The sequence below is a fragment of the Haliotis rufescens genome, unplaced genomic scaffold (assembly GCF_023055435.1).
Source record: "Haliotis rufescens isolate VD_foot unplaced genomic scaffold, xgHalRufe1.0.p SCAF_367, whole genome shotgun sequence".
Taxonomy (NCBI): Eukaryota; Metazoa; Mollusca; class Gastropoda; order Lepetellida; family Haliotidae; genus Haliotis; species Haliotis rufescens.
The window spans coordinates 17,563-34,262 of record NW_025964076.1 but is presented as its reverse complement, the minus strand read 5'-3'; the positions used below and the strand labels follow the sequence as shown (position 1 = coordinate 34,262).

At 40.0% G+C, this 16,700-nt stretch overlaps 1 protein-coding gene across 1 annotated transcript; it reads right to left on the bottom strand.

Annotated features, from left to right (window-relative positions):
• Nucleotides 1–307: 307 nt before the first annotated feature.
• LOC124130025 (polycomb group protein ASXL1-like) lies at nt 308–16,644 on the bottom strand. The gene is made up of 6 exons (XM_048381201.1): nt 16,492–16,644; nt 9,324–9,474; nt 7,785–8,014; nt 3,135–3,245; nt 2,183–2,292; nt 308–539 (listed from the first exon to the last, which is right to left on the bottom strand). The coding sequence occupies exons 2-6, from the start codon at nt 9,409–9,411 to the stop codon at nt 308–310; spliced, it is 771 nt and encodes a 256-aa protein (XP_048237158.1). The 5' UTR covers nt 9,412–9,474; nt 16,492–16,644.
• Nucleotides 16,645–16,700: the final 56 nt, after the last annotated feature.

The window sequence follows — 16,700 nt, the reverse complement described above, 5'->3', positions numbered from 1 at the left end:
AAGCTTATATGACGTCATCTGTGTTTTTTGGCATGCGACAGTTGTTGCACTAAGAGCAAAGGGCTGAACTTGTGGAGACCCTGGACATCAGTGACTGAAATGCCCCGAGTGAATAGTGAGGCGAAAAGCGTCAGAAGCACCATTTCATGATAGCGGAGAGGGTGCAGTTACTGTATATGGTGGAAGCACCTCTCGTGAGGGTTGCACATTGCAGGTGGAGGCAACCTAGCAAATGTATAGGCCCGGAGTATGATGGAATGAAGCCAAAATGAGAGCATTTTACAGGAAATCTCAGTGACCGACCCAGTCAACAGGGAATGATGAGTCCCTCCTGAAAATTGGTATCTTTCTGAACTTCCTGATAGGCCTCCTGTGTCCGGTCGAGCGAGAAGGTGACGAGACAACCACAGGAGTTGATACAGCCTGGGTCAAAACTGGTCATCCCAGATACAGTGCTGTAGCACACCACGGTAATGAAAATCTGTGACTGAGCTGGCGTGAGGGGATAGCAGATCGAGAAGAATGCTCGTGATTTACTCCTAGATGAGGAGCACCACACTTCTAACTAAGACATCCTCTTGATGGGAGATGGAGGCAGAAAGAGCTTCTGTTGCAGACAGAATAGATGAAACGAGTGGCAAATGCGTAAGTTCTCAATTGAGACGAAAGTTCCGAGCACTGTAGGAGAGCCTTCAAAACTGCCTGAATGAATGAGTCAAACTTGCAAGAAGAATCGATGTAGGGGCACTAGATTCCGGAGTAGCCGAACTTGGAGGATCCCCACACGGAGACTTCTGTACGGAGAGAGTGGATGCAAGAATGGCCACTTCTACAATCTAAATACAGTGAAGGATGTCTATCCTCAGGGGGAGCGGACCGATGACGGTCTTCGTGATAGAAGGACAACAAACTGGAGATTGACTACAGCCTGCAGCCAAACAATTATCCGAGTAACCCGGCGGGTATGGGTAACCAGGTCAAGGATAATATGAATCCCTATGGAGAAGGTAGCCCTCCACCCCAGACTGGTCATCTGAGTGTGTCATTGTGAGTACAGTCCCAATCTCTGCAATCCAAGTGTTGATGGTGGTAATCAAGACAAGGTGAAGGATCCCTGTAATAAGACGAATCTGTACAGGCATACAAGGGTAATCAAACTGGGTAGTGGTCACCGGAGGCCGACCAGGCACTTGAGTGAGTTAGTGAGTGAGTATGGTTTTACGCCGCTTTTAGCAATATTCCTTTAACCACTAGGCTACCCAACCGCCCCACCAGGCACTCGAATCACACGGAGCATTCAAAGAGGCCCGGCGATCTGGAGACTGGAAAACTTGATCACCACCATTTGATCATTGAGCAGGGGAGCAGGAGGATCACCCCCTTCGGCAATTCCAAGTGGCTTTCTTTCCACGATCCTTAGAGGGACATTCAAGAGCATGGAATCAGAGCGGCTAACGAGCAGAGGACATGCCATCGTAGAAAGGTCAGACGAACTGACTTCCCCCAAACTGAGTCGAGAACAGAAGCAGGATCGGCCGCCACCATTGACTACATAGTCGTCGAAGAAAAGAACAAGTAGTAGACCGAACGTCTGAAGGGAGAGGAGGCTTAGGCTTCGCCGTGGGGGGTCAAGTTGTGTGAAGACATGGTCAGTCAAGAAACACGCTGAACGTAGCTTGTCCCTCCCCCCTCTCCAAAACAAATATATTTGGGTCCAAGAAAGACAAGGAGTTGGCAGAGATACACAGGTGATCAGGTGATGTAAGGTTGCCATGCAAGGGAGCATGTAATTGACCCAGTTGTTGGACAATAACCCTAGGGATGCTGAGGTGTGTTCAAATGAATGTTTATGTTTTAGAAGCAGGAAACATGGTTCAAGCACGTTTCCACAAAGGTACGGAGAAGATGAAATAATAAAGAAATATAAAAGTAGTTATAAGTTTCCAGTTTACAAAATCTTTCCACAAACAACATGCACATAGTAGCAAAAGCATAAATATAAATTTCCTGTCTTCAAGTCATCTACAACTATCAATCAGTCCTGGGCCCACTTGCACAAAGCGATCTTAGCGCTAAGATGATCGTAACTACCATACTTTAACATAGGCTTACAATAGTCTTAGTGCTAAGATCGCTTTGTGCAAGTGGGCCCTGTTCTCACATGAATCATAAGTGATCCTACCTGAGTGAGTTCTCTGTGTCGGGTAGTTTGTCACACTCAGGCAGCAGTGTGATGAGTTTGTACCGGTATGCAGCAGGCAGCATGTTGAAAGTGTCATAGTTTAGTAATGCCTGCAAAACAGAAGAATTACGATGTAATCAACCTTGTCAGGAATGTCTACTAGCCTGAATAGTGATAATAATTCCCCCCTCCAAATGTTTGAAATTCTACTAACCCTTAGGATATCTTAAACATCAACAAAACTGGTCGGGCTGTCTGGCTAGTCCTAATTTCCATCCTTGTTGTGATAAATGATTACCAGGCTGACAGGTATGTTGTCTCCACACAGACTAAAATTTCTGTCTGAAGCTTATTTCTAACTATGTTTCCACAAGCAACAACAGATGGACCAAGAAGAATTTACCATGTGTGATTATGATGTGAACAAATGTTTTTCATAAGGAAATATTTGTCAACCCACTGTCCACATATATAATTGTGATCAATTACATCCTGATGATAACTGGGCATGCTATACTCAGCAGTCAGCGACTTCAGCTACTAGTTAGAAGTCTGAGTCAAGAAAATTTCTGTTCGGTCTAGTAAACTCGGCTAAGAACAGACTATATGAATGTACTAAAACTTAAACAAAGAGCCAAGTTCAGGCTTCCAGAATTTGCACAGACTGTCTAAGGAATTTGCCTTTGGTATGCAAATTTGGGATAAATATTTTTGTTCTCCAAAATTGGTAATTTTTTAAAGTTATTATTTTAGGAGGAATTTTAACATTACATTTTAACATTGCATTCCATATATTATTAATAATGTCAAATGAAGACTTTTCCTCTTTTATGGTCTTGTAATCAGTGGAATACAAGCCATTAGCTGTGGCTATATTTACATTAAATACGACAATTTTAATTCCCAGCCTCTGAGGTCTAGATAAGCCCTGATACATTAATTGTGCCAATACCTTGAGGTTTGTGTTTACAAGGATGGAGTCTGGCGTCATGTCAATGCAGCCCTCCTTTGTCTGGGCTATCTGCGCAGCTATACTCTTCCTCTTGTTGGACCGCTTGCGTGGCTGAAAATTGATTTTAATGTTTTATTAATGGATGCAATTATTTATTCAGTAACATTGGTAAAATCCAATACATTCACTTAAACATATAACAAAATACTTAAAATCTGGAAAGTTTAGTGAACAGGAAAATACTGCGAAAACTAAGAGTAGCACTCATAACAGTTTCGTGACACAGTAATGTTTGCAGCAGGGATCCAGAAACCGGTCTGTGCACCGGACTTGTCCGGTTGTGACTGCAAAATGACTCATTGGCCAAATACCTGCCACATACTGCTACCTGATAAAGTAAATGGTGACGTGATTGGATACTGCCAAGCCACTTAGCCAATCAAATTGTTGGGTTTAGCTAAAGCACTGGAAGGGAGCTAACTCTATACCAAGTTGATAACATTCAATATGCAGTCAAGGGTGTGCCAGTGTCAATATAGGCATAATGTCCAAAATATTTACATTTTCACTCTTAATTAGCGTTTGTTTGGAGTAACAGTTATTAAAACAAATATTTAAGGTATTATCAATATTTTTTGCTCAGTGCATGACTTTGATCTATGCTTGTATGGGGAAGTAAAACATCATGATGCACTGATGTATTGTCCCACCACTTCCACATCAGATGACAGGTGACCTCACCAATAGCTATCTATCTCAGATCCCTATTGCAGTACAAGTTACAACTATCAAATAAGCACTTCTTGTTTGAATCCCTTTTCGGGTTTGATAAAACCAACATGCTCAATGCAAGACAACCTTAAAACAGTCCCAAGTCTGTAGCTACATTAATAAGGAAATCATATGCACTTCCAGTTTATGACTGTGACCCTAATATTCAGCCCAAATACATGATCTTACGACTGAAATGATGCAACATGTTTGAGAGTATTAGCCTATGACAAGAAGTAGATGTTATAAACAGACACAGTAAATACCCCCAATAAGGGAAATAAGCCCAAGATAAAGGTACCAGTCAACACATGGTAAACATGGGACCCAGATAAAGGTACCAGTCAACACATGGTAAACATGGGACCCAGATAAAGGTACCAGTCAACACATGGTAAACATGGGACCAAGATAAAGGTACCAGTCAACACATGGTAAACATGGGACATAGATAAAGGTACCAGTCAACACATGGTAAACATGGGACATAGATAAAGGTACCAGTCAACACATGGTAAACATGGGACATAGATAAAGGTACCAGTCAACACATGGTAAACATGGGACATAGATAAAGGTACCAGTCAACACATGGTAAACATGGGACATAGATAAAGGTACCAGTCAACACATGGTAAACATGGGACCCAGATAAAGGTACCAGTCAACACATGGTAAACATGGGACCAAGATAAAGGTACCAGTCAACACATGGTAAACATGGGACCCAGATAAAGGTACCAGTCAACACATGGTAAACATGGGACCAAGATAAAGGTACCAGTCAACACATGGTAAACATGGGACCAAGATAAAGGTACCAGTCAACACATGGTAAACATGGGACCAAGATAAAGGTACCAGTCAACACATGGTAAACATGGGACCAAGATAAAGGTACCAGTCAACACATGGTAAACATGGGACCAAGATAAAGGTACCAGTCAACACATGGTAAACATGGGACCAAGATAAAGGTACCAGTCAACACATGGTAAACATGGGACCAAGATTAAGGTACCAGTCAACACATGGTAAACATGGGACCAAGATAAAGGTACCAGTCAACACATGGTAAACATGGGACCCAGATAAAGGTACCAGTCAACACATGGTAAACATGGGACCCAGATAAAGGTACCAGTCAACACATGGTAAACATGGGACCAAGATAAAGGTACCAGTCAACACATGGTAAACATGGGACCAAGATAAAGGTACCAGTCAACACATGGTAAACATGGGACCAAGATAAAGGTACCAGTCAACACATGGTAAACATGGGACCAAGATAAAGGTACCAGTCAACACATGGTAAACATGGGACCAAGATTAAGGTACCAGTCAACACATGGTAAACATGGGACCAAGATAAAGGTACCAGTCAACACATGGTAAACATGGGACATAGATAAAGTTACCAGTCAACACATGGTAAACATGGGACCAAGATAAAGGTACCAGTCAACACATGGTAAACATGGGACATAGATAAAGGTACCAGTCAACACATGGTAAACATGGGACCAAGATAAAGGTACCAGTCAACACATGGTAAACATGGGACATAGATAAAGGTACCAGTCAACACATGGTAAACATGGGACATAGATAAAGGTACCAGTCAACACATGGTAAACATGGGACATAGATAAAGGTACCAGTCAACACATGGTAAACATGGGACATAGATAAAGGTACCAGTCAACACATGGTAAACATGGGACATAGATAAAGGTACCAGTCAACACATGGTAAACATGGGACATAGATAAAGGTACCAGTCAACACATGGTAAACATGGGACATAGATAAAGGTACCAGTCAACACATGGTAAACATGGGACATAGATAAAGGTACCAGTCAACACATGGTAAACATGGGACATAGATAAAGGTACCAGTCAACACATGGTAAACATAGGACCCAGATAAAGGTACCAGTCAACACATGGTAAACATGGGACATAGATAAAGGTACCAGTCAACACATGGTAAACATGGGACCAAGATAAAGGTACCAGTCAACACATGGTAAACATGGGACCCAGATAAAGGTACCAGTCAACACATGGTAAACATGGGACATAGATAAAGGTACCAGTCAACACATGGTAAACATGGGACATAGAAAAAGGTACCAGTCAACACATGGTAAACATGGGACATAGATAAAGGTACCAGTCAACACATGGTAAACATGGGACATAGATAAAGGTACCAGTCAACACATGGTAAACATGGGACCCAGATAACGGTACCAGTCAACACATGGTAAACATGGGACCAAGATAAAGGTACCAGTCAACACATGGTAAACATGGGACATAGATAAAGGTACCAGTCAACACATGGTAAACATGGGACATAGATAAATGTACCAGTCAACACATGGTAAACATGGGACATAGATAAAGGTACCAGTCAACACATGGTAAACATGGGACCAAGATAAAGGTACCAGTCAACACATGGTAAACATGGGACCCAGATAAAGGTACCAGTCAACACATGGTAAACATGGGACCCAGATAAAGGTACCAGTCAACACATGGTAAACATGGGACCCAGATAAAGGTACCAGTCAACACATGGTAAACATGGGACCAAGATTAAGGTACCAGTCAACACATGGTAAACATGGGACATAGATAAAGGTACCAGTCAACACATGGTAAACATGGGACCAAGATTAAGGTACCAGTCAACACATGGTAAACATGGGACCAAGATAAAGGTACCAGTCAACACATGGTAAACATGGGAACCAGATAAAGGTACCAGTCAACACATGGTAAACATGGGACCAAGATTAAGGTACCAGTCAACACATGGTAAACATGGGACCCAGATAAAGGTACCAGTCAACACATGGTAAACATGGGAACCAGATAAAGGTACCAGTCAACACATGGTAAACATGGGACCAAGATTAAGGTACCAGTCAACACATGGTAAACATGGGACCAAGATAAAGGTACCAGTCAACACATGGTAAACATGGGACCCAGATAAAGGTACCAGTCAACACATGGTAAACATGGGACCCAGATAAAGGTACCAGTCAACACATGGTAAACATGGGACCAAGATTAAGGTACCAGTCAACACATGGTAAACATGGGACCCAGATAAAGGTACCAGTCAACACATGGTAAACATGGGACCAAGATTAAGGTACCAGTCAACACATGGTAAACATGGGACCCAGATAAAGGTACCAGTCAACACATGGTAAACATGGGACCAAGATTAAGGTACCAGTCAACACATGGTAAACATGGGACCAAGATAAAGGTACCAGTCAACACATGGTAAACATGGGACCAAGATAAAGGTACCAGTCAACACATGGTAAACATGGGACCAAGATAAAGGTACCAGTCAACACATGGTAAACATGGGACATAGATAAAGGTACCAGTCAACACATGGTAAATATGGGACATAGATTAAGGTACCAGTCAACACATGGTAAACATGGGACCAAGATAAAGGTACCAGTCAACACATGGTAAACATGGGACATAGATAAAGGTACCAGTCAACACATGGTAAATATGGGACATAGATTAAGGTACCAGTCAACACATGGTAAACATGGGACCAAGATAAAGGTACCAGTCAACACATGGTAAACATGGGACCAAGATAAAGGTACCAGTCAACACATGGTAAACATGGGACATAGATAAAGGTACCAGTCAACACATGGTAAACATGGGAAATGGACAAATGACAGCTGAATCGTGGATTTTAACTTCTTTACTTTTTCAATGCACTGTTTTGGCATTGTGTGAAAATAGTAAGTTAATTTGTCTTCATTCATACTACAGCTACAATGCCACTGAATGATGGAAACTGGACACATTGCCATACCTTCATACTAAACTGAGTGGAGGCCAGAAGATCCCGGAGAGTCTGTGTTTTGTTTGGGGAAGCGTGACCTAGCAGGCCACCAATGGCAGAGGCTGTCTGGTTGTTGTTGACCTTTGTGGGGCCATTCTTCTCTGCCTGTTGACCCTGGCCGGACCTAGTCCCTGTGCCCCCAGTCTGGCTGCTGGATGACGATGCTGCATTGTTTAGTGTAGGTGAGAAGCTCACCTTTGCTGCAAATGACAATATTACATACATCACTGTTCACTCTGACTTTTCTGACATGGACCCTTTATGTGAAAGTTTCAAATATTCCATACAGCACAATGTTAAAATGCCCCATTGTATTTGAAAATGTGGGCCTTTTTTTCAAATTTAGGGGCTAATAGCACAAGGCACTACCTTGGCATTATCCCTGATACATATATATTAATTGGTTGTTGTACAGCAGAAAATAAAGTGTTTTATGTTTATCATATTTTGACGACCTTGATATCAGGTTTAACCATGTTAACATACTTATTACTTAAGAAAAAATGAATAAGACAAGAAATTATTCCTGTTTGATATCACGACGGAAACCTTTGTTTTTGTGCATGGTGCGCACATAACTGGGGTACTACCTAAAATGAAAACTGAACTGATGCTATTATACTGTGTAATGATTATCAGTGTTCAAAATTAAGCCTTAGACTTTGGGGGTGCCTAGAAAGATACTTAAGCAGAAATCCTAAAGACTCTTGGAGCCTCCTCCAACCAATTCTATCTAGGACACTAAGAGAAGCGATAGAAGTTAGCACTTGTCCTATAGTCCTTGCTAAACTGCCCAGTCGTTAAGGTACCATAAGGACGAGTAGAAATTTGCCATTTTGAAGTGTTTTGCTATGTTATCATTGAGAACCTCGTGGACTAAAAATGTTAGTTTCTGTTGCAGCTGACATTCATCAAAGGTCAAATAAACCTTTCAATGTAATACTTCCCCATTGGGTTAACATGGTTGTGGTGAGTGAATGAGTGATTATTGTTTAACACTTGATCAGCAAATCATGCAGCTATCCATAGCTGGTTGAAAGACGTGTAAATGTAGTCAGCAGAAAGTGTGTGTGTGTGTGTGTGTGTGTGTGTGTGTGTGTGTGTGTGTGTGTGTGTGTGTGTGTGTGTGTGTGTGTGTGTGTGTGTGTGTGTGTGTGTGTGTGTGTGTGTGTGTGGAGTGAGTGAGTGAGTGAGTGAGTGAGTGAGTGAGTGAGTGAGTGAGTGAGTGAGTGAGTGAGTGAGTGAGTGAGTGAGTATGGTTTTACGCCACTTTTAACAATATTCCAGCAATATCACGGCGGGGGACACCTGAAATGGGCTTCACACATTGTACCCATGTCCGGAATCGAACCCGGGTCGTGGGCGTGACGAGCGAACAATTAACCACTAGGCTACCCGGCCACCCCTCAGCAGAAAGAGACAGTCAGCACCTTAAATTAGGGCAAGTTGATTATCGGAAACACGTCACTTTTCTTAGGCATCATCTTTAGATCCCGATTTTGGTCTTACCTTTTTTTGTGCGAAGAGACTGCCTGATGCTCCTGCCTCCGGCTCCCACCGTGACACTTGATCCGCTTCCTGAAGTGCTGGGCTCCATTGTAGTCCATGACAAGTCTGCACGGCTCCCTTGTAACCTTGACAACTCAGGTCATACTCACGCCTGGAAAACAAAGTTAGGATATAAGAATAAAAGTCAAGGTGACGTCATAACTGTAATGATAAAATTGTAACTTCTAGGGGTCGGGATGGGATGGAGAGATGCACATACTTTTGTTTCCTCAAAAATATCATTTTCCCTAAAACCCCTAAAAATGATTCATAATCTTTTTCAGAATGTGTCCAGCATAGGACCAGCAATACCTAATAAAACTTATAACATATTACAGACATCTGACTACAAATATAGAATGCAGCACATTGATCATGATCTGGAAAAAAATGTTATTCCTAGCAGGATAAAATCAACATAGAAACTGTTTCCATAGGCGTCCTTTACAGATAAATATGCAAATATAAAATGTCAGGTAATATTTTAGTGTTCATAAGAAAACCCGTCATTGTCCTTGTCGTTTGATCAAAATAATAGTCTTAAGATACCAAAAATCTAAATCTAAAATGGGCGAAGGTGAGGTCTTTCACAAGTGTAGACAACTTCGAGGTAATACATTGAGAAGAAATTTAGCAATTTCAGTCGGGATATCAGTTCCCATACATGTGCTTGACCTATGCGGCATGGAGTCTCCTCCCCAAATAAAAACAGTTGGATATGGCTTCCCTTTGACAAAGGGCAATTACTCTACCCGACAGACCAACAGATTGCCAAAAATCACTGACAAAGTTGAAAAATTGTAGACAATTGTCTTTAAGCCCTTATGGTAGCTACATCACTGTCAAAATTTCATGTGGAATGATATTGACTGTTGTCACTGTCTGACTGATTATTCATTGACATTGTGACATAAGATTTAAATGCATACATTCCAGGACAACTTGCAATGTTTAGATACCATTTGTGAGAGAAGTTTATAGATAAAATGGTTATCACGCTTGTGTGTTTTGGGATAATAAATATCCAAGGCTCGCTAAATACAATGTTTGTTCCTAATGCAGGATACTTACCATCCCAAAACACATGAGCACACAACCTCTCTCTCTCTATATATATATATATGCTAAGGCTAAAATCTCGTGAAAGATGCTGAAAGCAATTTCAGACTGGTACTAGGCACAAAAGCCTTTGGCACAGACTACAAACATATGCAAGTCAACCACACCTTCGAATTTACTTTCCGTCTTCCTCTTAGTCTTAAATTGCTCAGTTCAAATAGGAGCATAAATATTCATGTCAGTCATGCCTGGATAATCAGATTAAAATATCATCCTGTTGAATCAACTTGAATGTGAGGTGTTTACAGCCAGCATCAGCCACAAATATTTAGCAGCCACTTGCAGTGTAAGACATAAGCATCTAAGCTACAGCAAATTGTGCATGTTCTGAGGAATACAGTGTTAAAAAATAGTGTTGTGTGAGTGTGTCATCTTCTGGAGATCCTCTTGAACACTTTACTTCATGGTTATGACAAGGACACCTTGAACTTTCATATTTAATTCACAATACTGGAAATACATGCTGAGGTGTATCTGTGTATCGCTTGGGATTTGAGATGATACTAGGGATGCAAACTGGCACTAAGCCACTTCCTGTGTCAGTTTGTCTAATGTTAAAGGTATCCTGAAAGGCTAGTACAATTTCAGCCTTTTTAGGCATTTTTCTTGTGTTGTTATCACTACCGGGGCTAGTAAGTGTTCCAAGTGAAGATAAGTTTCTGCTATTCGATTCTGATAAAGGAGCATTGACCATGTTGAATCAATACATATGTAGCACTGTTAAGCAATGTTATCTGTTTCTGGAGTTGAAACTGATCTTAATCAAGCATAATCCATCAAAAATCAATTATCATCAGAAAGAAGAAAAACAAGCTGGCTTGCAAAGGGTAATTCATTTCACACCAACATGACCAAGGGAATAATGCTGAAGTAAAAAGGGCTGGCCTATAATGACGGGCAGTTACTAATCAAGCTGAACCAGAGCATAACTGCATGACCACCGATCATAGTTAGATCATAATGACACACAATACCAGTGTTCCCCCTGGCTTTTGAAACTGTCAGTCCTTGTGGACTGGCATCTCTAAAAATTACCAGTCCTCCCTAATTTTTTCCAGTCCCAACTTTCAACAAATAAAAAAAACGTATTTGGTTTTAATTCTTAACACCATGTTCAATGCAAAGATGTCATCTCTGAAGTAACTTAGTTAGATCAATACGCCATCCACATAAACTTCAGTCACAATTTTCTCTTCTTTTTTTTTATATATTTCGAGACAAGTCACTACAAATGGATATTTAACCTAGAAATAGCCACGGGGAAACCCTGATGGTAACAGACAAGCCGACTTGAATATCAACGATGTTTTGTTCAACAACAAAGATTTATTAAGGTACTTTATTTGCCGGTCCACAGGGACTGGCAGTCACATGAATTATCGGTCCAAGCCTAATTTTACCGGTAAACGGGAACGCTGAATACGCCACAAAATGTAACTAATTGTAAGCACCCCTATCTACCTTAGACACCCCGTATTACAAGCATAGGACGCTTGGAGCTATTCTACCCTAAAATCCCCACTGTGGTGCACAGACAGTAGGTTAGGCTTAACACTGATGTGAACAGACATGGTTATATCACAGTGTGTCAGCATGGAAGTGAAACCTGAAGTAATCAGTGGATCATGGCAAGGACACGGGAAACAAATCCGCTGCATAGTGAACAGGGACATCTGTAATCATGTTTCAACTTCAGATTCTTCATATACTAAGCTTAAAATAGTTAAAACAGTGACATATCAGTGAAATATTGATACTTCATCACAGCTTAATTATCATAATTATTCATCAAATTATAAATAACTAAAATTACCAGAGGAAACAAGATGACATTCAAAACATCTTTTCTAAGACATCCAATCTCATTAACCAAATCAGATCTTTTATGCTGATACGATATATCCCTCTGCAGGATTGGTTGGTTTGTTGTTTTATGCCGCACTCAGCAATATTCCAGCTATATGACGGCGGTCTGTAAATAATCAAGTCTGGACCAGACAATCCAGTGATTGATATCATGAGCATCAATCCACACATTTGGGATCGATGACATGCATCAACCAAGTCAGCGAGCCTGACAACCCGATCCCATTAGTTGCCTCTTACGACAAGCATAGTCGCCTTTTGCGGCAGGCATGGGTTGCTGAAGACCTATTCTACCCGGATCTTCACAGGTCCCCTCTGCACGAAGATCTGAGGACATCTCAATAGGTCGTGCTAGGCATGTTAGGTGAACTATCCAATAAGCATGATCAGCCAATGATCAGCCAACACTATGATATTGTTGTGGATAGTGCATACATCCTGAAGTTTCAAAGCTCCATGGCATCTACAACCAAAAGGGAATACTATCAAGGGCATATTTGCGTTAAATAGGTTTTTTTATAGCTAAGATTGAAATTTACAAATCAAGGTGGTTAAGAAATATAGTCGAATCATTTCAGAAAGCTAACATCTGATTAATTCAAGATCCCAATCATCCTTCATTTAGACTTGAGGGGGGCACAGTTCACCCAGGATTCACCAGGTGCTTCTCTAATGAATGTGTCCTTTCGGGATGTCACGATACGACTATCCCCCAAAATGATATGAATCTCTTTACTTAATCCACTGTAAATAAGCGTGAATTTTTATATTTTACAGAGCACAAACACTGTAAAAAATAGACTTGAAACTTCCTGAATATCTGGTCTGGTATTTGAAAATAAAAATGTCTCATTTCAATTGATACAGTAATTTTCAGAAAAAAACGAGTGTCAACACCAGTTAGAAAAAGACAAGAACAGATTTTAAGTCTTAAAACTATGTACTTTGCACAATGTATATACAGTATAAGTTAATAAAGATAAAATTGATTATTAAAATGTAGGTAGGATCCATTCCTTTGCGGTTATAAATGTTCCGTGTGAAATGATAAGGGATTAAATTATGAATCAAAACAGGATTAAAATATGAATTGATACAGGTAACACTGGGTAAACATGTACCACATAACGTATCATCCGAGAATAGTATTGATGCATCGCTATATCGGTGAATCAGGACATCCCTTGTGTTCCTGGATGTTTACACAGAGAGGTATTATTTCTGTTGTCTCAAACTGTATCAAAGTAAAAGATCTGATATTAATGAGATTGTCATGATTGTAACTTATAAATGTAAGGCATCTGACAGCATTGCTGCTATCATCTTGGCAATTACATTGTTCATATAGCAGCACATTTATCACTGTTTATTCTGTACCAAATCACACCTCCTGTAACTCCAAATTTGGGAAATATAACAACCTTGTTTCTAGTGGTTGGACGATACATTGGTGCATTGGCAGATCGCGTTTTACTTCTTCTCGATACAAATTCACAAAGCATAGCCACAACTGTGATGTAGACAAGTTTGGTTTCATGATGAGTCACGTTTTATGCATTGCAGATGATAGAAGTTGTGCTTACAGGCATCACAGCGATCGTTATGTGGTGGTAGTGTGATGATGTGGGCAGCCATCTCCTACACTGGTAAAACAGACTTGGTGGGGAATTTAACGGAACAATGTTACACAGCCCTCCAGATCTCTAGATTAAAACCCAATCCAACATTTATGGGATGCACTGGATCAACGACTGTGAGCATGTCAGCAACAACCACAGAGCTTCCGACAGTTGGTACAAGCACTGCAGGCAGCGTGGATAAACATTATCCAGGCCATATTCAGGATCTGACTGCTCCCATGAGACAACGATGCCAGTCTCTTTTGGATTCTAATGGTGGCAATACAATCTATTGAGAATAGATGACCTTCACCTTGAAAATCTAATGGTCCATGCATGCCATATGGAACATGGGTCAATGACAATGATGTGTGCTAATTTTGAACAATCGATTACCATCTGTTGATTATCTATATCATCTCCAAAATATACATCTAATATCACTTTCGCGTTTCGTTTCGAGTATATATGGGTTGGTCTTATTTTTCAAGTTTCCTTTCCTTAGGTGTTTTGTGAAAAAACTTTAACATTATTTGAACAATGTAATCATTCTAACAGATCCTAAACACAGTTAAACATGCTACATGGAACATGTTTTGTTCCAAAACACCAGTGGAACAAATAAACATTAGGACCACTCAATATCCTCATTGCACACATGGCATCTGATTGAATTTATAATTAGGGTGGTGTGATTCACCTATGTACCAATACATTGTGTACTTACGCCTGATGATAAGATAACATATGCCTACCAATGTTTTAATTCATGTTCTAATTCTGAATTGAGTAACCGGGCCTGACAACAATTTCGGCTAGTGTTTTCTTACCGCCTGTCACATAAGACAATATTGAATCATAATTCCAGAGCTACCATTAGAACTAGTCTGAATTTACCAGCCATACAAATTACCCGGTTAAGAGAAACTGATTGAAACTTGTCAGTCGGGCCACAAGGAAAAAAATCAAGCAAAACAAGCATCACAATTCATATTGTATCATGACACAAGAATACTACACTGATACGCATAACTGACACCTCTCCCAAATGACAATTAGACCTGGTTACGATATACTGGTCAGGACACCAAATTCTATTTTCTTGTATTTTTGACAGCATTGAATCGTTACAACACAATCGTGACAATACAGACATGTGATTCTGAAACTCAGTTGATAATCTTATCCCTTAGTTTTTTCGCAGATCGACCATGTTGACATTTGCTTGTATCATGTGCATGAAGAAATTTTATTTTTGTGGTTTAGTTTCAAATTCGTAACAAATACGACTAACTCTGGTTAGTTAGCAGCTATGGGCATAATGATGGTAATGACGAGTGAGGTATGTGTATCACGACCACCTTATGATTTGTTATTATGACTAGACAATGCTAAACATGCATGTTCCTCAAGTTTTTGAACTTTCCAAAGGTCACAGACACCTGCTTATTTAATTTACTTTGACAGCGAAACAATACGCTCAATTGATTCATTTTTTGTGTGGATACCTATATGATACCATTTAATGTCCAGAACAAAGGTTTCAGTTATATGCAACTTTTATGAAAAGCTCAGAACTTATCAACATGATCAGTCAACCCTTGTACATAATCATGATAATGAGGAGAGTTGTAAAATCTAGTATGAGGGGCAAGTTGTTTATTGGCTTCCCATGCAAAAAATGTAACACTAAAGTAAAATTAATACATTCTTTTGTAATTTATACCATGTCATACTACATACTAAGAAACATAATATCTGTACATCTGGACATTGAAATGCCAGCTGTCATCCATGTCACCTGGTCATTTGATAATATATTCTGCATGAAACATGAAATAAAATAGAGTATGAAGGGTAGACATGGTAGAGGTGATATACATTGTACGCTACTTAGGCATGTCAACTGGTATTATTGTTAATCCTCATTTATTTCACTTGCTCCAATTTGCACATTGTTTGAAGCACTATGACTAAAAGCCATCACCATGTAAACATTCTAGCTGCAAAAGTGTGAAAAACATGCATCATCTAGATAGCTACACGCAGCAACAGCACCATCAACAGTGACAAAGTGGTTAACTTCTATGTAGGATATTAATATCAATGAGTATGATATTCATGAAAAGCCCAGACAAAACAATTTTCATCTGGAGCTGGCAAAGTCACAAACCTACGGTATGTTTTGGCAATAATTTAAGACTAAAAATCTTTTCGAGTTGACAAATGTTTAGTTGGAAAACGCAATCAAAATGCAAAATGAAATGCACATCAGCTGCAGAATGCTATCGGGTATTGATCAGGTGAACCGTTGTTTAATCATTTCTGAAGACGCATTTCGATCGATATGCCGACAAAGACAAAATATAATACGTAACGGCAAATTGCGGCATTTTTTCTGCCACTTAGAAAGTTTTAATACAGCGATTCTTGATAATATTGGCGGAAACTGTTGCATGAAAAACGTTGCAATTTGGGCCTTGCGTGTGTGTAAATAAATGCAAAAATCCGGCTATAAAACTCACAGTTGTGGCAATCAGAGAGTTAATCTTGTTTCTTTGAAAACTATTTTTTCAGTATTTATCCGTTATAGCTGGAAATGCTTGATAGATTCCACAATACAGGACAAAACTTTGTTGTTTATCTGCTTAGAAGTTGTGTGATCGCCGCCATTTTCCTAGGTCAAACAATCGCTTGCATTCGTTAAAACCCGGCTATCTCCGTTTCTTTTTTT